Here is a 22,289-nt window from a genome sequence, read left to right as displayed (position 1 = left end):
CTCTCCTCTTTCAGACTTCCTGGGTAGGACAGAAATCCGATTGGCTGAAATAAAGAAGGATCAGGGCTCTAAAGGACCAATCACAAAGAGGCTGCTGCTCCATGAGGTTCCCACAGGGGAGATTGTGGTCAGACTGGACCTCCAGCTGTTTGAAGAACCATGAAACCTGGTCAGGACCAGACCCGACTGGATGCGACCTGAGAGATTAAGATTAGGATTAGTTGACAGGTGAGCTGGATCAGGCTGGGCTGGTCTGGTTTCTCTCATTTCTCGGTGCGCACATTCGGGCTGTTTATGGTCAGGGAGGGGAGGGGGGCGGCACACGCTGTAAAACGCTTGGTCAGTAAAAAGAAAACAGACGCAGGCTGAATTGCCTGCTGGATAAAAGACCTGCAGTTACCCCAAAATCCATGAATTCTCTCATGACCTGCTGATTTTAAGATTTTTTGCAATTTTTATTCTCATTTTTATTTTACTGCTTAAAGAAAATAATAATATTTATTGAAATAAAAGGTTTTAGTTTTAGTACATGTTAACCAGACATTTAAAACACTGAACACACATCTCCTTCCAGATGCAGTTCAATGCACACACTGTGCAAAATTAAGATGTAAGAGCTAATAAATACATATCAGTTGCCATAACCATCAATTACTGATTCCTCTTCCATTTTTCCACACCACAAACGTCTTATTTACATCTTAAATTCAGTATTACTGGTCTTAAAATGGTTTAAGGTTCTTGGAGTGATGCTTTTGTAGTTGTAAATAACAATAGCGTGAATGATGTGGCACTCCTAAGAAATGAAAACCTGTTACTGCTCCAGTCCAGTCCAGTCCAGTCCACCTGCCAGCCTAGTCCTCATCAGTATTTAGTCTAGTCCTGGACATCAGCCAGGTCTTTGCTGTTTTCTCTCCCTCTGCTTCATCAGACTCTGTCTCACAGACACTCCAGTGACAATCCCAGCCCTTCTTTGTCCAAGCAAACCCCTGTGTGTGTGTGTGTGTGTGTGTGTGTGTGTGTGTGTGTGTGTGTGTGTGTGTGTGTGTGTGTGTGTGTGTGTGTGTGTGTGTGTGTGTGTGTGTGTGTGTGTGTGTGTGTGTGTGTGTGTGTGTGTGTGTGTGTGTGTGTGTGTGTGTTTGAGATGTGGGTGTGAATGACAGTGTCGAGGTGGACAGGCAAATTAAAGGCACGGTTCAGTCTACTTTTATTTAATTTTTTACATGAAGTCTCTCAGAGTCTTATGATTGAGGTACTGCATGTAAAGGGATCTTGAGTCTGCTCACTGAACACTTGCCACATTTTATCTCAGAAAGTGCTAAATATGTACAGGTTTAATGACAAATGCTAACGACGCTAATAAGCTAAAAAAAATATAGAAACGTTTAAACAAATATTTGACAAGTGTCTGGTGAATATACAGACACATGTTCAAGGTGTCCCTTACACATGCATAAATGATGTTAATGCTGATGATAATGTGGCTGAAGTGCAGTCACCCAGGGAACAGGTGTGATTTAAACTAAGGTACTGTTCAACAAGAATGTCTTATTGTTTTCTGACGCACACGGGGGCCGTAGATTTAGATCTTTTTTTTTTGACACACCTCTGAACTCTGACGTTATGTTGCTGCTGTGTTGAGCTGTCACAGAGGCCGTCACTATGCAGGGAGGTAAAAACCTGAACGGATACAAAGAGGGGCCCTGGCGCTGGAATGGAGGCCCTCAAACAGGCTCTGTACTACATAAATGTAACTTTGTTTTTCAAACTTTGACTCTGAGAAATAACTTAAATGTGCACTTTTTAAAACAGACACTGTTCCTGAGGTTAGAGCAGAGCAGAACACAAATCCACAGACCTAGATTATCATCATACAGCCATTTTGAGTAATCCGAGTCATATTTGTTACATGGAAGACTGATAAAAACAGTTAAACATGTTTTTTTTAGTTTTAGACATAGCCTAGCTTTGTTTTTTTGGTCTTTTTTGCTTCAACTGGAGCAAAAATGTCTTATTATTGAGCAATCTATTTGACAACAGCAAGAGAAATGGCTGCATTATTTTGTGCCCTGTGACCCTATAGAGGATGAAGCAGGTTGGAAGGATCTAAGAACTAATCCCTCCTGGTGTGTTGTGTTGAAGGGGAAGCGCTTGTTTTAAACTTGTGAACTGTTGTGTACTTCTGGCGCTTTCACACGGACCAGCTCACACATCAAAACTACATAACAAGATGTCAGCTGTCATTTCTATTTAACCGCTTTATTTTTTAGCATATCATTCACTACATTTCTAAAAAAAACAAAAAAACACACAAACTCAGGAGTTTCTTTAAAGGCAGCGTATTGTCTTTCAGGTAGTGTTTAGTGACCTGAGTATTCAAAATGGCGGCTGCATTAGCCAGTTGGACGCTTTTAAGCACGGTTGTAGATAGATAAGCTAGCTAGCTACTTTGGCCGTTTAGTAAATCTAGTCAGTCGTTTTAATTTAATGCCACGGTTACAGTACTGAATCTATCACTGAGACAACAGTTACCTTAGTGACCAGCCACTGTCCAATCAGAAGTCAGCACGGCTCACAGCCAGCTTTAGCAGCTTGACTGTGGAGGAAGGTGTGAACGAATGTTTATGATTCCCCAGGACTGAAGCTGATGATGATGATGATGATGATGATGATGAATGATGATGAAGTCTTAATTCCCCCTGTACTCCTCTTCACACTGTACTGAAACTAAACCGGTTTGAACTTGTTCTTACTGTCTTACCTTCCAGGTTGTGTATAATACTGCTGTTATCTGAGAGTTAATATATGAGCGCTGAGGGGCCATAAAGACAGCCTGCTGTTATTATCACTGTAGAAGATGATGTACGTTGTTGTCTTTCAATATTCAGAATAAACTTCAGTTGGACCAAGCCTGCAGCTGTCTGTGTTGTCGATGTCTCACAACTTGGGAGCAGGTAAGATGTTTTTTCTTCCAGCAAGGAAGGCAATAAGGCTCCATGTGACGTGTTAGGATAATACTTCAGTCTGATTATCCAATTTCCTATGGAGCTTATGAAATGTATTTTTAAAACACAGTTGTTATTGCGCCACGAATGATTAATGTTCAGTTTCATTACATAGACTGAGAAAAACATGTTGAATAGCAACATGAAACCGGATCATTTGGAGTCCAAAATGTTCTCCAAATGACACATGTGCTCTTCCTCATCAGCTCCCTCTCTCCCTCCTCCATTACCTCTTCATTTTCAACCTAATTTCCCTATGAGGACCGATAAAGTTAATCTTAATTTTACCACATGGGAGAACAAATGATGACAAGATAAAAATGTCCTGCTCATGGTTGTTTGTGTATATTCTGCAAAAAGATGTATTTTATAGGTGCCGGTTTGTGCTCCAGCTCCAATTATAGCATCACATACAGCAGTTGCTGCCTCATTGAACAGCAGGTGGAGCTGTCAGAGCAACATCTCTGTATTCTGGCTCCATTAATCTCTAGTTCTACCCCTCCCGTTCCATCATTCTGTGATTTCTCTCTCTCTCTTTGTTACCTGCATTTGAAAGCTATATCTGTGTGTATGCGCACTGTGTCCATCACTGCTGACTGTGGCGTGTGTGTGTGTGTGTGTGACAGACTCAGTCTTTGCCAAGTCAAATCCCCCCACAGTCACGACATAGATGAGTCACGAGCACAGCAACACATGCAGCACCAAACTACATTAAAACAATGTAAATAACGCTATTTCCGGCGCGTGTCACGTGTTTTAGATACATTTGAGTAATACATCATGTTTACATATATTATGTTTAAAAATCCGTCTGTGTCCATCTGAATGATAGAATAGCCAAACGAGAGCTGTCATTCACATTCATAGAAATCCAGCTGTGGTGACGAGGATGCGCTTGTGGCCCTGTGGTGACGTCATCCGGTTTAGGCGGTCACGCAGACTGCCTGTGTAGAATGACGGGTTGCCGTGCGCGCGTGCGTGTGTGTAGTTTGTCCTTGCTGCTGCTAATGGTGATGCACGCGACCCCTCGGTTGTCTGGTCATCTCGCGTGACACACTTTGCTCAGACTCTCAGTTAGATAAACAAACAACAACAACAACACCGACAACACCGTCGGCTAACACCGACCCCGCTGTGTTTGTGTGTGTGTGTGTGTCCGCACACGCTCATACTCTCTCACCGTCACACACGCTTACTGCACATCACTCGCTACAACCACCACACACACGCTCTCTCTCATACACAGACACACACACCACCGCCATCTACGTCTGACACACAGCTGGTTAGCTAGCAGGCTAGCTGACGTTGCTTCATTACTAAGTGGCCGGCGTTGTGTTTAAAGTGTTGATTCTCCGGGTTGTTATGCGTGGACGTGACTCGTGTTGAACGACGGATTATCTGCATCTCTCCTCGGCTGACCGGGAGCCGCCATGGAATGCCGTGTTCTGTCCATACAGAGCCATGTAGTCCGGGGATATGTGGGCAACAAGAGCGCCTCTTTTCCGTTACAGGTAAATACAACTGATATGCACCCATTATCGGACGAAAGGCGACCAGACACCCTTTATCGGACACGACCCCGTCTGACATGCTTTGTTTCATCTGGCCATCAAAATAGGACTTTATTTCATTACGAAACAAAGAATGTAAACACACATTTGTGTAATGAGACAAGCTAATTACATCGTACAAAGTTGGTTTAATCTTTGCTAACAGGAATCTGTCGTCTGCTGAAATCACTGGTTTTAGTTGTATTTAACCTTTTATTTAGGTGCACAAGACCCTAAACGATTACTCAATCCAGAAATAGAAATATAGTAAATTGGATGTGAACCAATTGAAACGACGACAGGTGACGTGGAAAATTTTCTTTCAAAATCTGCCCCCCCCCCTCCATGAACCATTTCTCTGAGAGATGTAAATGTCACGTTGCCTTCGTTTTGTTTTTATTTTGTGCCTTTTGTGTTGTTTCATTGATGTGAACAGGCAGCAAATGAAGGGTGACTCGCATCTGAAGGAGAAATTGTGGCACGACACCTGTCATTGAGGTGTCCTAATGGACCAAGGTGTTCTTCTGTGTGGTTTTATCGTCCATGGCATCAAATCACATGTTTTACATACAGCAGTGAGGAGGACCATCCGCGACATTGTTAAAGCCTCTTAGATTTGTGTCTAACAATGACCCCTACCTGGATGAGCAGAGTTACCTGAGGACTGACAGGTCATTGGGATGCGAGTCCTCGGTTTGCCTGTCAGGGAGTCAATAAAGCTGAATGTGCAGAAGATAGCTGATAATAATCTCAAGGGTCAGATATATTTTTTACTCATCCCTGTCAACTCAGAGCGTCAGTTTGATGTGAACATCTGGACACATCAAACTGACAAATCTTTAATTGACAGCCTGCAAGTCAGTTGCTACAGAATGGAAAAATAATCAATACAGTTCTCTGTTTGAAGGGTCCTGATAAACCTACAAAGACTAAGGGACGAGGTTATCATACAAGTTTATTTTCCTAAAACACCTCTTCAGTCTTGATCCTTTATCTAAACTGACTGAGATTTGTTAGAACTTTGGTACTTATCTCCACTTTGTTGTGTTCAGGATCTGTCAGCTGCTGTAAAGTTACTGATTACTGATTTTCTAATGTAAATTCATATGTGGATGTCTTCTTTGTGTGGAAAATCATCTCTTTTGATCCTGGCACCGTACATTAGTGCCAGATAATGCATGGATTTACCAGGGAGTTTCCACAGCTTACAAAGATGTTACAAAAGGAAAGGAAATACTGTACATGCTAGTCCAGGCTGTAGTTCTTTCACCGTGGTAATGTTTAGTCTGAACAATCATTGACTGACAGCTAAAGGTTTGCACAACAGGAGCCAATAGACGTTTTGGAAATATATGTTTTTGTTTGTTTTCCCTCAGTAGGCAGCAGGATCAGGGGTCTTTGGTGCTTTGGCTTAGTTAAGTAAGTCTTCATCAAGACACAACTGGCCAAGCAGGTAGCCATAAGGAGCATGAAACAAAAAGCATTGCAGCTCATCACTAGCACTAGTGATGTTGAGGCTACTACAGGCCTACAGTGCACATCCCATCATCCTGAAAGACAGTCGTTAGTTGTGAAAAGTGCTGTGTTTATTTTTAGCCTGCAGTGCCTCAGGATGTATTTTGCGGTTATCCTAATGGCTGCTGGGCTTTGACGCATGTCACCAGGGTTCAGTGTATGTTCAACTGTAGTATGCCTGAATAGGGCCCATTTGTATAAGGCTGATGTTAAAATAATGTTTACTAGCACAGCGTATTAAAGATAACACCAGAAACCTTTATTATCAGTAAAACACCCTGACTCTGGCTGTTAAATGTTTAACTAGGACAGTTAAGATAAGTGTCAGCACTATTAAGCAGGGTAAATTGGTGTAATAAATTTCCCTTTCCTGTGTGTTTATACTAGTGTATATTGTGTGTTAGTACCAAAATAACAACAATGCAAATTAATATCTGTCTTTACTTGCTGTAGCTTCACTGTCACTGATTGTAGGTATATAAATCATTGTGTACACTGAGGTACTGCTAGTTGACTTGAAGGAGATTTATTTCTTAAGTGGACACAACTCGGGCAACTACAGGCACTGGGCTTTAACATGGAAGGATGTTGAGAGAGAGAGGGAACAGTGACAAAAATGTGCCATTGGATTCCAGTTGGAGAGGTAGTGCATCATCAGCTTGTCCATATTTGGCTGCAGTCAGTTTGTCAGTGAAGTACCACTGAGGATGCTTGTGGACACACTGTAAGAAAAAATAACCACGATCCAGCTGGTGTTAGAGATAAGGGATAAGATGATGATGATGATGATGATGTCAGCGAGCGTGTCGGGCATCCCTCTCTCTCTCTCCCTCTCTCTCTCTCTCTCTCTCTCTCTCTCTCTCTTTCTCTTTGTGCTGTCAGGACAGAGAATCTCTGGCCTGTCAGCAGGCAGGAGACAGCGTATGAGGTAGCAGAGCCCCGATTGGCTGCCACAGGATTCCTCCTGGTGACATCACTGAAGAAGGAGACAGGCTGCCTCAGAGCTGAGCTTGATAGATGCCGCTTTCTTCCAGATAGAACTGAAAGTGGAGATGAGTGGTGGTGTCCTCGAGCTGAGCACAAAGTGAATTTTTGCATTTTTTAGATATTAATACTGAGCGACGTGACTTAGTGTATATTAGTCAGCTGGATTTCTTCCAAATGCATTCAAATTTATAGCTGCTCTTTTGAAAGTAATGCATGGAGAAAACTCGGCACTAGAGCTGTGAACAGGTTGTAGAGGTTGCAGAGCGAGTGAAGTGGTGTTGTTCCTCAGTCTTTGGTGTTCCTTGAAGCAGCAGGGAGATAATGTTTGTATAGCTGGAGGATTCTGGAACAGCTCAGATGTTTTCTGATCAAGAGGAAGTGCTCGTGATAGTACCCTACTGTCCTAAGCAAACCTCTTAAGGTCAAGAACCATATTTTTCCCCTTTTGTATTATCATGGAATTACAAACCTTTCACTGGCAGCTGATTCAGTTTCAGATAGTGATGCTAATGCCCAAAATGTCCTTCAGAGGAGACTGACGCCCTGTGGGAAAATGACTAATTGTTTGTTGTTTATAGCCAGACAAGGCTATATTTCAGGCTTGTTTGTAGTCTTTGTGATAAATATAAATCGAATATGTTGATATTTTAATACCTTTGGTTACATTTCCTTTTAAATTTGGTTCAACCAGCAGCCCCTGCAGTGCTCAGGTCTTAGCTGAGTATGATGCTACCATGCCACAACTAAAGACTGACTTCTGTGTCAGATCTATCATTAGTATATGAACATTGTCACTTTGAGCAGGTTGATATATATATAAAAAGATTGAAGATTGAAAAAACATCATGTAAAATGCATGAAACCTTTGGATTACTTAGGGAGAGGCAATCATAATTGTGTAAGTATTTGCTGGTTGTGTGAGAGAGCCTTCCTCATTTAGGAATTTATCAAAGATGTTGAGAGTGTTTGGAAAAAAAAAAGCAACTTGTTTACTTTTTATATTTATGTGTTAAGATCGTCGCCTCTCTCTCTGGCGATGCTCAAGTGGAAGCCTTCCAGTCGGCAGCGTGAACAGTCTGTCAGTGCCACTGACTCGATGCTTATGAGAAAAGCGAGAAAAGATGCGACCTTAATAACATATTCTTAGACTCGTGTACATCGGTAGGCTGTAAATAAACACAGTTTTAACATCAACCTTCAATTTGGATCTTGTTCAGCCAAAGGAACATGTTGTGATAAATAGGGTTTACTCAGCCCTGATGTTTTTTTTTATTTAAGACCCTGCTACAGCAAACAGAAACGATAACTGCAAATACACAAATCCATCTCACCTAAATCTCAAAGCTGAAAAGAATCTATTATCACTTCCCCTTCAGACATTTTCAACTCATATTTTTTCACCTAGAAGAATTATCTTGGATATGCATTCAAGTGGTGACATATAGGTCATAAAGTTCTGTTTTTATTAAGTTCTTTTGGAGATCATGCTTTAGCTTTTGGGTTGTAGTTTAAGGTGTTAAGGCTGCATTTCAAGTTATTACTGCCCTATTTCCATTTTTCCGGCTATTACGGTCCAGAGTGCAAGTTTTGGATAATGAAGTTTTGAGTGTACACACCACCATTATTTTACATGCGTACTATACTAAAGTAATTTTTCAGGTCCTATCTGTCCAAAGAAGTTTAAGTGCTCTTGTGTGACTTCTTCCCTCCCTGTAACTAAACAAGCAACCTGACCATTAATACTGGTTTGTTGAAGACTTGTCATCCAGGTCTTGTGTATTTAAGTTCATGCAGTTCATTTCTTCCTTTTTTTAGCTCTTTGATAGTCACATTTCTAGGGTGATTTTGTGCACCCTGGGGTTGCCTGGATGGGGAGTGAGTCATCTAGCCAAGAAGATGGCAAACATGCTTGCAATGTAATGTTTTAAATGTTGTGAAAAGGTTGGTTTGTCTCAACATAAAGAAAATTGACAAATTCCCGCAAGGTCAGAGTCTCCACTAATTCTGTGTATGTGGCTGTGTGTGTGGAGGGCTACCCTCTGAAAGCAGACTCTTGTATCTCAAAGTCACAGTCAATTGAAAAGAACAAAGAACTAATTCACTCTGTTGGCTTTATCCCAATTAAAGTCATTCAGATAACAATGACTGCACACGTGGATGAACCACGTGCATGTCTCTTTCTCCTGTAATTTGAGACAGATAGAAGGAGAAGGACACACAGAGGGGGTTTGTGACTGTAGATCTGTGTCCAGATTTTAGCAGAGAGAAGGTTTAAAGGGTTAAATGAAATCAAATTAAACATTCTTTCCCTCCATTTTGCAGTTTGAGTGAACATGTACAACTCTCAGTGTTTTTCTCAGTGTTATAAACCAACTAAAGCAGTTCAAGTTAGCAGCTAGCGTGTAAGGATGGATGTTTCCATCAAGGTTACTATAAATAGTGCTAAAATGAGAATGTCACAGTTGTATTTATTAAGTGCACAGTAGCAGGACTCAGCATGAATGCTAATGTGTCTGTGTCCTATGTAAGGCTTCCGCTGTTCTGCTGTTCTCAGTTGACCAATAAGCACTATAGAAAATACAGTTTTACCGACAGTGTTACTTCTAATACCTCACCTGATGAATCTCTTTCTATGTCTTTTGTCTCCAGGTTTTAGGATTTGAGGTGGACTCAATCAACTCTGTCCAGTTCTCTAACCATACAGGTAAGACTGATGATCCACAGTAGTATATGTATGTGCATGTTTTCGTGGTGTGTAGGTGTGTATGAGTCATTCACTGCCCCTGGTGTCGTGATGTGGTGTTAGCGAGTGTTTAACAGAGATGGTTCCCGTCAAGGCAGCAGATGTGCTGAGGCTGACGAGTTGACAGACAAATAGGTCCGGTTTTTCAGCAAGGTCAGCGGCTTCATTGGCAGACACCAGAGCAGCACATGCACACAGATGTGACTGCAGGGGGATGAGGTTCATTCATATTTTGTACATGCTGTCTCTCAAAAGAGAAAAACTTTCCAAAAGGCAAACTTCTGACAGCAGTAATCAGATTATTTTGTTGCTGAATGGCCCACAGGGGGGTGTATGTGGCTCATCGCTCTGTGTCACATTTACTCCTAATATTTTGATCTAATTGCCAATCCCATGAATGAATAATGTCTCTCCCTTGTCATGCACACGATGGGTGGCCTTCACTTGTGCTATTCACAAACTGGAACAATGAAACAGCTGTGCAAACAAATTCATTTGTCCAGCTGTTGTTTCACAGTGGATGGAAGAAGTCTTCACAGGATCGGTTTGTAATATCAATGGTTAGAACTAAATCTATTAAACTATGCTAATTGCTTACTTGATGAGGCACCTAAGACATCACAGCCAGTTCCCGGTTGTTTCTGGACAGAGGGGAAGATTGACAAAATGCTTGTTCCTGTATTTTATTAAACCTAAAAGCAGATTCTACCAATGTTTCTTAAGATGGTGGTATACAGTAGATGAATGTAACTACCTTCCCTCTCCCCTGTCATGGTTCCCTAGTTTTTCATTTATTCTAATCTGAGAGTGCATGTTATCATAATCTACTCTATGTAATTACACCTGGATCATTTTCAAGCCTGTAAAGGTCAGCAAGCTGTTTGAGGTATGATTGATGAGCGAGTTTGTTTCAACAGTCATGTTCAACACTTAGACCCCTAGGTACGTCCATTTTATTTCCCGTTAAGTTTTTCATTACCGTAACTATAAACACAGGATTGAAAATCATATGATTGTTATACATACAATCTTGAACTAGTGCTTGTATTGAATTTTTAAAAGATGAGAGTGGTATGAAAGAAGAGTTTTAGGGTCTGTTGCAAATGATTCCAGTCACTTGCAGCAGAAAATGAAAGACAAACGACCAAAAGAGGTGCAGGCTGTGGATGGGAAGATTAATGAAACAATGAATTGAGTAATGTGCTGAGATATGAGGGTCCCACAGCATTTCAGTTGGGTTGAGGTTGGGACTTTGACTGAACCTTTCCAAAACCTTGGATTTTTTTTCAGCCATTCTGATTTAGATTTGCTCCTCTGCTTTATATTGTCCTGTTACATGAACCAGCTTCCAATTAAGGGTTAACAGTTAACAGATGGCCTTACATTTGCCTCTAGAATACTCTGGAGATTGTGGTCAATGAGTACAAGGTCCTCAGGTCCTGTGACTGCAGAACAAGCCTAAATCATCACCATGTGTTTGTTTGTTCAGCAGACAAGGTGGTAAGCATTAAGACCAAACTACTTAGTCCCATCTGTCCATAGGACATTGTTTCAAAAGTGTTTGTTCAGATGCAGTTATGCCTAGTCGTACTTCCGTGTGGTTTTGTCTTCCAAAAGAACTGGACTTGTTCAGTCTTCTTCTAATTGTACAGTCAAGGTAACTAACCTTGAACATGTTCAGTGAGGCCTGTAAGCTCTGACATGTGGCTCTTGGCTTTTTATTATTTTTCCTCTGATCATTGCATGGTCTTATCTTGTGGTGGATTTGCTGGGAGTCTACTCCTTCAAAGATTGACAACTGTCCACAAGACTTTTTAAGGTTTTATTCAATGAATAATCTTTCTCATGGTAGATTGAAATCCAAATAGTTTGAATGGTTTTATAAGTCTTTCCAGAGTAATGTGCAACAACAGTTCCTTCTCTAACACCATTGTTTATCTTTCCCTTGTGTCAGTGTGTAACACACACCTGAATGCTGCAGAGCAACAAACTGCCAAACTAGGTCTACACATCTGCTGATAATCAAGGATGGATAAACAGCAGCACCTGCTGCAGCTCACCTAATTCAATCCTATAGAAGCAGTAAGAGGGGACACAGAATTGAACAAGTTTTTTTCTTGTTGGCTTTATATTTCAAAATAACGACATGGTAAAAGAAGTTGTTTGTTTGAATTTATATTTGCCTAATTCTATGATCTATGATATGAAAAAAACATAGAAATAAGGAGGGGTACTTACTGGAACATAAATTGTGATCTAGATAGGCAAAGCTGATATTAGAAATGATAAGTGTAACCTACTGTGGTGTTGCAAACAAAGGGTAAACATAATTGTAGGTGTAGTGTGGAATAAGTGTTGCTGTGTGGGTGAGCCTGGGAACCAGCATCAGATTGAGAGACACTGCAATTTACATTTCAGCTCTTTTTAAAGCCTGTTTTCCTGCCGTCTGTTAACACTCAGGCCAGGTTATCGCACATCATTGATACAGAGAACTGTTTGAGAAAACTGGGTACCCATGATAATCCACATGCAGTGTTCAGTGTGGTCCTACTGTTTGGATTGTGGATTTAATTCCTTTGCTCAGATTGCACGAATGGTAGTATGTTGGACTAACAATTGTGGTGGTTTGTTCTTTTTGCCACAGATTTCCCTACAATTAGTGCCTTCTTTACAACATGAACTGACCCTTTAGCTTTAGTAAATAAGGTGGTTGCATGTGGCACTTTGGTGCTTTCCTTTGAGAGCTTTCGACATGTGGGCTTCAACACCTTCTGTATCCGTGCATGTGTGTTTTTGTGTGTCTAAAAATGCCAAAATCTGATTCAGTTTAAATGTTTTGGAACAAGACTAGTAAACATCTAAGAATCCCTTATCTAATCACAGGTTCCACTTGCTGTGATTATCAGCCCTCTTCTTTAGTGGTCTTGTTTGGGTGACCTTTACATAAACATACCTGTGCAGTCTAATCTGATCTTGTGTATTGAATAGCGACATTTGCAATTTCTCTGAGGAGAGTGGGTCATTTGGTGTGACATATTGAAGAAGATGTTTGCGAAGGGAAATGATGACTGGAGGGAGGGATGGAGAAGGTGAGCAAAGAGAAAGAGAGACAAGAAGGAAAGAATCTGAGTCTGAGGGGTGAAGTGGATGATGGGAGAGAAAGAGAAAGACACGACGCAGCAGCAAACGGCAGCAGGCAGTGGGAATTGCGACAGCAGTGCATGATGACGACAGAAGCAGCTCTTATCTCTAGGCCTGCCTACATTTTCTCTCTCACATGCACAGCGCTCTGACTGCTCATCTTTCTTTCTTAGCCCCTTTGGCTTTCTCCTGGCTTGTTGCTTAGCAACCAGAACCCCCACCACGTGACCTAGCTGTGACTCACCTGGAGCTGTGACATCATCAGCCTGCAGCAAACATGTCACACGCAGACAGACGTGCATTCACCTTTCATACATGTACATCATATTGGTACATGATATAGACACATGAGTAAAACGCAGGGGCAGATGTCTTCTCCAGCTTCTACTCACCGCTCTGTCCCTGGCTGATCATGTACCTCCTGGTGTGCAGTCTGTTTCTTGAGAATCAATTTTATGCTATCACTTTTCTTTTTTGTACTTTATTCATTGTAAGAAGCACCTGTGATGAGAAAGATGCTTCTGTATAACTACTCCCCTCTCCTCTGCAGGTTATTCTCATTGGAAAGGCCAGGTGTTGACAGCAGATGAGCTGCATGTTCTCTATGAGGGAATCAAACTGAACAACGTGCACCACTATGACTATGTTTTAACAGGTGGGTGCTCTGTGCTTTTCTCTTTTACTCTCACACTGGCCTGTGCTTATTCTACCGTAGTCTGATACAGTTTCATTTTATCATCATCATCATTCCACATTTAATAAAGCATGTCCTGACAAAATCAAACTTTGATCACAGTAAAAAATACTGAAGATAAATAAATAGAAATTACCTTTGTGTAAAGTGACCTTTAGTGAAAGTGAAACGGCTAGCAAAGGGTAATTTGTTTTTTGTGACAGAATGACAATATCTAAACCACCATTGAAAATACTTCTAAACTACGTTTTTCCATACAGTGCTGTACTGGGAACAAAAAGGCACTCATTTGCGCCCCCTTAAAATGTGTGAACATTGCCTAATCAGTAAGCTCCACATACTCATAAACTAATGTTTCAGTTCTTTTAGTCAGTTTATGAACAACTGAGTGCATTTTTCATCAGTATGCTATAGCTGCTTTGCTGATTTAGTAGTAGGACTCCTTTACTTCAAAGACAATTTGAAATGATTTTATATATGTGTATAAATATTAGGTACACAGAGTAAAATGATTACTGTAATTAATTCTGTGTTGTATTCAGGGTATACCAGAGATACATCCTTCTTGGAGATGGTGGTAGACATTGTACAGGAGCTTAAGAGGGCCAACCCCAACCTGGTGTATGGTAAGCAGCCACATGGTTTTAATATAATTTATTTATTCATGTTTTTTTCAGAAATTTAAGACTATTGAATAATATGTTATATTTATATACATTAACAGCAGTGATTGGATGGATTTTATTTGAGTTGGTTCTTTTATTGATCATTGTCACATAACATGAAGCCCATTTTATGATCATAAAAAGCTGAATTGGCAATAAGCCAGAAAGTAAACACATTATATACCTAGCTTTATGTCCCTATGGTAGAGGATCCAGTTCTCATTTGCCAGCTTCTCTGCCTCCCACTGTGACAGGAGGACTAGTAGCATAGTTCTGACAGACCCCGTAGGAGGCAGACATGCTGGGAGATCATAGCATGTCTGCCTCCTACTATCCCAGGAAGACTTTCACCTCTTCCTATTTGCACCACTCGGTTTCAGAGTGGTGAGACTGTTGCAGCGCTCACATCTTCATATCCTGTTTCATGCCTCCTATCACTGCAGTGTTTATGTAATGTGTAGATTGTCGCGGGTTAACAGGTTTGTGTTGTGGTTTCTCACTCTCACTGTGTGTTTGCCTTCTCAGTATGTGACCCAGTCCTCGGTGACCATGGATCTATGGTGAGATTTGCTGACACCTTTATCTGCCTCATAAGCAGCTGTTTGTGTGTCTGTGCTGGGGTTGGTTGTTATTTGTTTGATGTTATTTTTTAACCTGTGTGTGGGATGGGTTTAGTGTTTATGCCTCTGAGTGCGTGCGTTCTTCCATATTGTGTGTGTGATGGTGTTCTGGGGGTGTGTTACAAGGCTCATTTTTTTATGACAGATGGATTATTGTGATCTGACAGAGCTACATATACACAGTGACTCACTTTAAATGTATTTTGTGTATATTTTTCGTTGTGCAGTCTCAGAGATTAAGGTCATATTGTGTCAGTTAATGTTCATTTTTTGGAAAAAAAGAATCATTCAAAGAAATGCTTTATATTAGTTTTCTTACACATTTATAGAGAGTAGTTTATCTTCTAGAGAATGTGTGTGTGTGTGTGTTTTCATTGTGTATCAGACTTTAACACGTGAATCTCTTTCTGCAGTACGTTCCTCAGAATCTTTACCCGGTCTATAAGAACAAGGTGGTTCCTGTTGCTGATATTATTACCCCTAACCAGTTTGAGGCTGAGTGAGTACATTTTTAATTCCCTGATTCCATCATTGAGATTCAGAATATTAGCGGAATCTTTCTTTATGTAACGCCACTCATGTAGTTATCTAATACCTCCATTTTGTGGTCCCAAAAATATAGAGCTCCCCCACTTATCCACACTTACATACCTAAGTGAGTACTTTGGCCTTGTTCGGTTTTTATTCTAGACTTGGTGAAAATAATTTTACATTCTCCTCATATGGCCGCACAGCTATACATTTCAAATCTACTAGATTCACCAATGCACATTTTCCAGTAATATAATAACTTGACAGCATAACTTAAAACATTCTAAATAAAGTTCAGAGAACGTCATGTCAGTGCTGGAAGACACTACAGAATGTGCATGGATTTATAATGATGGACCTACTATCAGTATCTTTAAGTATAAATACTTACTAAAGACTATTGTTTGCTGCTCATCCCCTTTTCCCCTGCATGACTATAAAAAACTGTAATATTCAAGTGTACGGTTTCAATTCCAGCTGCATTATTGCTCCACCTACTGGTGTGTTGGTATACCTGCAGGATTAGAATTTTGTGCATTTTACAATTAAGTATTCCAGTAAGACAAGATCAAGCTGTTTCAGTGCATTTTTCAAGCCTGCACATCTATAGAAACGGCATAATCATGGCTGGAAGAAGAGAGAAGCTGTTAGGGTTAGGGTTAGGGTGATGCATTCAAACACCATTGGAAAGTTCAAAGTCTGCTTGGTTTTACAGTAGCTTTCTCTGTTTCTCTGTCTCAACAATGTAATTTAATTTTTTTTTACAAAGACATTTTAAATGATGATAGAATATTTTACACCTGGGTTTTGTGTTCAGAGGATCCATAGTTTCCCTTTAAGTGACATTGCTGATGGTCAGTTCTTGTGTTTTTCAGATTATTGACAGGGAAAAACATCAGCACAGAGAAAGACGCTGTAGAGGTAATAGATCTTATCGTCCTTTCTCGCATCAGTGAGTTTCCTGGCTTCATGCATTCTCATTGTTTCCTCCTCTCTGTTTGTAGGTAATGGACCTACTTCACGCTATGGGCCCAGACACAGTGGTTATTACCTCCTCTGATCTTCCATCCAGACTGGGAGATCGCTTCCTTGTGTCATTGGGGAGCCAGCGCCATGGTAAGTGTAACAGACCATGCTGAATGTAATTGTTTGTAGAGCCTGACAATAGTTGAATTGTTGTTTCTCTGCTCTATTGTTCAGTTCGTCCAGACGGCAGCAGGACAACACAGAGAGTTCGAATAGAAGTTCCCAAGGTGGATGCTGTCTTTGTAGGAACCGGAGACTTGTTCGCTGCTATGCTGTTAGCATGGACACATCACTATCCTAATGACCTAAAGGTGCACACACACACACACAAACACAGAAACTTTTAGACCCCATTCAGACTGAGAAAAAGTCAATCCGGCCAAATTAGGATTGAATCCTGATCGCCTTTAAGATGGATACATCACACCTATGTTCAAATCCGGCTATTGCACACATGCTTCCATGCTCTATCCTGCTTCTTTTGTTCCTCCAAAGCCACTCCAAAGTGTTGCATCGTAAAAATCTGTTTGTTCATTTTGTCCTTTTTTTCCCTCTATGGTTCAGAGCTCAGTTTTCTCAGCTTTCATAGTTCTACGGATATTTACATACAGCTTTTGTACACGACCCGGATACTGTCCCCATGAACCCAGAAGTATGATGTTGCTAGCCAGATTCACTAGCTGGATCAAAAAAACTCAGATAATTCAGATTTGCTCTTTCAGATTGATAAGAAAACAATCCAGCCGTTACATAAAGCCGGTTTCAGCCCGAATCCCGCTCTAGCTGGACATATTTCACAAGTCTGAATGGGGTCATAGAGACTAGGAGATAAGGACACACACAATGTGTCAAGTAATAGAGCAAAGTAGTCACTTTATTTTCATCCTTCTGTCTCAGACGGCCTGTGAGAAGACTTTTTCGGTGATGCACCATGTTATTCAGAGGACCATATCTTATGCTCATGGTAAGAACAAAGATGTGTTATTAATGACCCAATTCCATAATGTCTTTCAGCATTTAAAAAATATTTAAATTAAAATAAAAACCACAGCAGTAAGAAGAACTGCCTGCAGGTGGCACACATTTCAAAATGTCAGCAGCTTTGCCTTTACATCACAAATTGTTGTATATTGCATAAGCTGCCTTGTGTTAAATGTTAAACCTTTTTTCCTACTCTCCCCTCTCTTCTTCAGAGTTAGCAGGTCCCGGTCGGAGGCCCAGTCCGCCACAACTGGAACTGAGGATGGTTCAAAGTAAAGCTGACATAGAAGACCCTGCTATAGTTACGGAGGCCACCGTCATATCCTAACGTTACCCACCCATAAGACTCATACTAACCTTGTCCTTTTCACCCATACATCTCTCAAATCCTGTATCTCGGTAAACTCTCTTATCACTGTAAACCTTGAATTCAGCACCTCATCCTTCAGACACCTTAGTATTGTAATGCCTTTAGTCCTTTCACTCTAAACCTTTTACCCCTTTAACTCCTCAGTGTCCAGATCCTGTAAACAGAACCCACAACCTGTAACTCCAATGTCCCTTTTACCCTTACTGTGTTTTGGACAAGAGCCATGGATAGACAGATCATTCATTTTATATTGCTGTAGTGTTTGACTTTATTCCACAAGCACAATGCATACAATGGCATCATTAAGATACTAAACTGATTAGACCTCTAATTTAGGCAGCGAGTGTTAAAGACCCACAGAAACTGTTTTAGCCGTGAGTTCTGTTATTGTTTAAAAAACAAAAACACTGCCACATACCTTCAATTTTTATCCAAAATGGATTCAAACGAATTGATTCCAGCTTCTGTATATTGTCCTGTACATTCCTGTAACCAAGTGAACAGGGGAGAAGCTTGTTCTGGCCAGGTCTGTCTCACCAAGCTAAGGATGTGATATGTCAAAGAGAAATTATTCTGACAAAGACAGAAAAAGTCCATTTGTGGCAGCAGATCAGCTGGAGCTAAATGCTGCTGATGAGTGCCTAGTTTCACAATGTAATAGAGAAGCACCCCCTTAGCACCTCACTGACACAAAACAAAATACAGTGTGTTACTGCCATTTGCTAAACTTGTACAGGTTGGTCCTTCACACCGCTTGGCTCCAACACGTGGTGGTACTGTGTCACTATCAACCTCTGTTTATCTCTGGCTCTTCCCACCACTATTTTGACCCCCCTCCCTGTCTTACAGCAGTGATGTAATGGTGACCAAGTCTAACCCCCTGAGATCCCTTGAAAATATAACAAAGGAAAAAAAAAACGCACAATGTATAGTTGATGTATAGATGTTGTACTATAACTGTATCAGATCATCTGTATGATATCTTCTATCTGATCTGTCTCTTGGACCATTGTGTTGATGCTACTGTACTATAGACCACACACACTACAATATCACTCCAACCAGAGACGTTCGGGCTGGTTGTGGCACTGCTGGTGGTTACAGTGGCTCTGGTCATTGTTAGTAATTGTCTAATAGTCATACAATATAGTTAAGTCTCTTTCATCTTAACACAATACAAGAAAAATATGGCACCCTGAGCTGTCTGAGCCACCAATAAACCAATAAGACCAGTCAGAAATCGGCTGCAATTCAGTGCCACAACCAGCTCACATCATGCCGGACGGTTACCGGCTCAGATCTGGCCCAGAACCTTATGTCAGAGAGTTGGCCCACTGAACTAACAGGAGGCCTCAAGAAGATGTACAACTCTTTCCCTACATGTAGTATAACTATTACTATTAAAATATTATAAATTAAATGTAAATTGCAGGAATAATTTGGTAGTTTTCTTAATGATTTAAAAACAAAACAGCCTCATAAAACACTGCAGGTGTCGTCACAGAAGGGTCCTCCATCTTTATTTACAGTCTGTTTTAAAACCTTGACTAAATATTTGCCTTTAGGACTCAACCTGTCACTCGATTTCCAATGAACTGCTGCAGTGCCAGTAGCTACTTTAACCAAGACTGCTGAATGATTTAAGTCAGCCTTGATGCTTTATCATAAAAATATTATGGTAAAAATAATCATGATTGAAAATGGCCACCGTGTCAGTGTGCTGGGAGGCACGCAATGATAACGAACATGTGACAGTGATCACAAGGTGGTTTTTAATCAATGATGTTGCAAGAACTTGGCATGTGCCTTAGCCCACTGTGCTACCAGGGCACCACAGTAAGTGAGATTTTAATGTTTTGAATTGAGAGTTCAAACTCAGTTTTGAAAATATATCAAGAGGCTTAAAAATAAAAAAAATCTTGATGTTATCAGTGTATCACTGGACGTAAGGTTCTGGGCAGACCGGTGTAATTCTGTACTGCTGTTGTTTCTCTATGGACTGTACTGTGATACTGCCTTAGGAACCTAACATCATAACACCACCACACTGAGGTAGAGGAGAAGAGGGGGGAGGAGGAGGAGGAGGAGGAAAGGAAGCGTGATGTCTTAAATACCTATTCTACAGTGCACCTGAGATAAGGAAAACACACGAGATTGTTCTTTTGGCATTTATAAAAAACTAGAGCAGGTTATTTTGTGATTCATTTTTAATCAACTAAAAAAGCATCAAAATCAAAACACTTGGACTAATTTTAGGAAACACTTCATTGGTTCAATAGTTGCTACAGATTTTTTGTACGTGGACAGTTCTGTTGTGCCACTGTAGCACTGATTGTGTTATCAATAACAGACTGCTGTCAGCTTTCAGCTCCATTCTGTGCACTAGCCAATCCTCTGCTTCCTGCTACCAAGCAAGCCAGTCGTATTGTTAAAATGTGTCTACTTGTTTTGTTTGTGTGTGAGTGTGTGTATAAATGTTTTTATGGTCACAGGGTTTTTTGTGTATGTGTGTGTGCATGTGAAAAGAAAGGGGTAAGAGACAGGAACAATGTACCCGAGGAGGTGAGGTGAGGGTGAGGGTGAGGGTGTTCAACAGGACAATCCTTCATGTACGCAGATGACCGAATCTTTCATGTTTCCTTGATGTCTCACCTCGCCTTCTCTTCCTCCCTGTCCGTTCATCCACATCCAAATATATCTGTCCAACTCCCCTGCAGTGCCAGCTGTGTGTGTATATCGCTAGTTTTAAAACTTTAGCCTCTCTGTGTGCTTGTTTGTGTGTTAGACGTGCTGTAACTCGACCACGCCTCATTGCTTTGGTAGTTCACTGACGTGCTGGTCCCAGCCTGTGTGTATGTTTGCTTCCAGTGTCTTAAGTGATACAGATACGTTTCTCTGCTTTGCTTTTTAACTGCTTTCACTGCTTACAGCATATCTGTTGGCTTGCTTTTTCTACTTTCTCCTCTGCTAAACATCTAGCTTCAGTTGCATCAGCTCATCTTGAATGCATACATGTACACCTATTAACACTTGCAGACTTTCACACTACAGATTTACTTGTTAAAGCTTCAGTAACATGGAAATGTGTATTTTGTGCAGCCTGTTTTCAGTCAGTAATAAGTTATATCTGCTTGCTGTGCATTATGATGAGCTGGTGCAAACAGGTCCTGGTGACTAAAGAATCGCAGTGTTTTCTAGGCCTGATCACACACACGACTACAACAGTGCTACATTTAAACAGCATGACCAGTGACAATTTACTGTCAGAGACACATTCCGGATCGGATGGTCAAACAATGGCCAAGCAGGTCTCACACTGTACGCACTGTGAAGACTGCCCTGTGTGATCAGGCCCTTTCTCTCCAGCTGTCTATTTCCACCCAACATCTTCATATCAGCTTTGCTAGCTCTCTGCTGTCCCTGCTTTTCCTCCTCTACTCCCTCCACCTTCTCTGTACCTGCTCTGATAGACCTCACCCTCACCTCATCTTTGTCTCATTTTGGTTACAAAAGCTACAAAAAAAAAAAAAAAACTGCAACGGTGCAACTATAACTGTCTCTGACTGTGGTCCTCTCCTCTGGATGGACAGGTTCATCTCCACCATCTTGTTTTTCTGTTCTCAGTGGCCAAAAACAAAAACGAGGAAATGTAATAATCATTGTTTGGTAACTGTTTTTAGTGCTATGTTTTTGGAGCGTTACGAGTATTTTCTAACATGTTACAATAAAAGATTGTAGTGTACAAATTCACATTTATAAAATATATAAATATATATAGAGATATATATGAGAAATGTATGTTCTAATGCAATAAAGAGAGATTAAGAATTGTGAAAAATCAATCGGTTATTTCTGGTCTGTTCTGTTTTAACTTAACAAAAGCATAAGACTACAGAATTATTCTGCCAGAAAAGCATCAATATAGGGGTTTCGCTCCACCATGCAGCAGCTGATGCTGTTCAAGACCATCTCTGTGTCCTGGACTGGCTCCCATGTGTTGGTCTTTGTATCGTAGCGCTCCACACTACGCTTTCTGTTTTCACTGTTTTCGCCTCTGACCACATACAGCTTGTCCTCCAACACTGCAACGCCCATCTTGCTGCGACACGGAGACATGGGAGCCACCGTGCACCATTGTGCCAGTTTAGGGTCATAGGTGGTGACAGTGGACAAACAGCTCCCATTATTGTGGCCACCGACCTGACAGAGAGGTGTTGATTAGGTATTAATAGTAATATTTGAATCCATTTTTTAAAATTATTTTAAAGGTGTGTGCTTACTATGTAGATTTTGTCATCATAGGCAATGACCCCACTGCCCCCTCTGAGTGGATCTCATAGGCGTGATCAGCGTCCATTGGTCCGTGTCATTGTTGTAGAACTCAGCAGATGAGAGCGTTTCAACCAAAGATTCACCACCGCAAACACACACCTGTAGGAACAAAATCTGTCTGTGTCT

At 40.9% G+C, this 22,289-nt stretch overlaps 2 protein-coding genes across 8 annotated transcripts in view; both read left to right on the top strand.

Moving 5' to 3' along the window:
* LOC114447694 (intersectin-1-like) overlaps positions 1 to 2,910 on the top strand; it is a 33,812-nt gene extending 30,902 nt beyond the window's left edge. For 6 of the 7 annotated variants that reach the window (XM_028424093.1, XM_028424091.1, XM_028424088.1 and 3 more), the window contains one exon: positions 15 to 2,910. In XM_028424093.1, the coding sequence (XP_028279894.1) occupies positions 15 to 163 (149 nt within the window). In that variant the 3' untranslated portion in view covers positions 164 to 2,910. The remainder of the gene's footprint in view (positions 1 to 14) is intronic. The other variant, XM_028424089.1, reaches the window with a different exon arrangement.
* A 1,107-nt stretch (positions 2,911 to 4,017) lies between these two features.
* On the top strand, positions 4,018 to 21,430 carry LOC114447709 (pyridoxal kinase-like). Its single transcript, XM_028424115.1, has 11 exons — positions 4,018 to 4,519; positions 9,710 to 9,764; positions 13,495 to 13,599; positions 14,181 to 14,264; positions 14,829 to 14,863; positions 15,337 to 15,422; positions 16,330 to 16,375; positions 16,459 to 16,570; positions 16,655 to 16,791; positions 17,378 to 17,444; positions 17,674 to 21,430. Exons 1-11 carry the CDS (start codon positions 4,439 to 4,441, stop codon positions 17,787 to 17,789), a joined length of 924 nt encoding a protein of 307 aa, XP_028279916.1. The 5' UTR covers positions 4,018 to 4,438; the 3' UTR covers positions 17,790 to 21,430.
* The last annotated feature ends 859 nt before the right edge of the window (positions 21,431 to 22,289 follow it).

Source organism: Parambassis ranga, chromosome 15 (assembly GCF_900634625.1).
Source record: "Parambassis ranga chromosome 15, fParRan2.1, whole genome shotgun sequence".
Taxonomy (NCBI): Eukaryota; Metazoa; Chordata; class Actinopteri; family Ambassidae; genus Parambassis; species Parambassis ranga.
Note: the sequence above shows the minus strand (reverse complement) of the source record. Positions and strands in the feature narration are given on the sequence as shown.

Coding starts and splice junctions, on each gene's coding strand:
- LOC114447709 (XM_028424115.1), top strand. CDS start 4,439: ATGGAATGCCGTGTTCTGTCCATACAGAGCCATGTAGTCCGGGGATAT. Junction 13,600..14,180: donor CTATGACTATGTTTTAACAG/GTGGGTGCTCTG, acceptor TGTTGTATTCAG/GGTATACCAGAGATACATCC. Junction 16,571..16,654: donor ATTGGGGAGCCAGCGCCATG/GTAAGTGTAACA, acceptor TCTATTGTTCAG/TTCGTCCAGACGGCAGCAGG.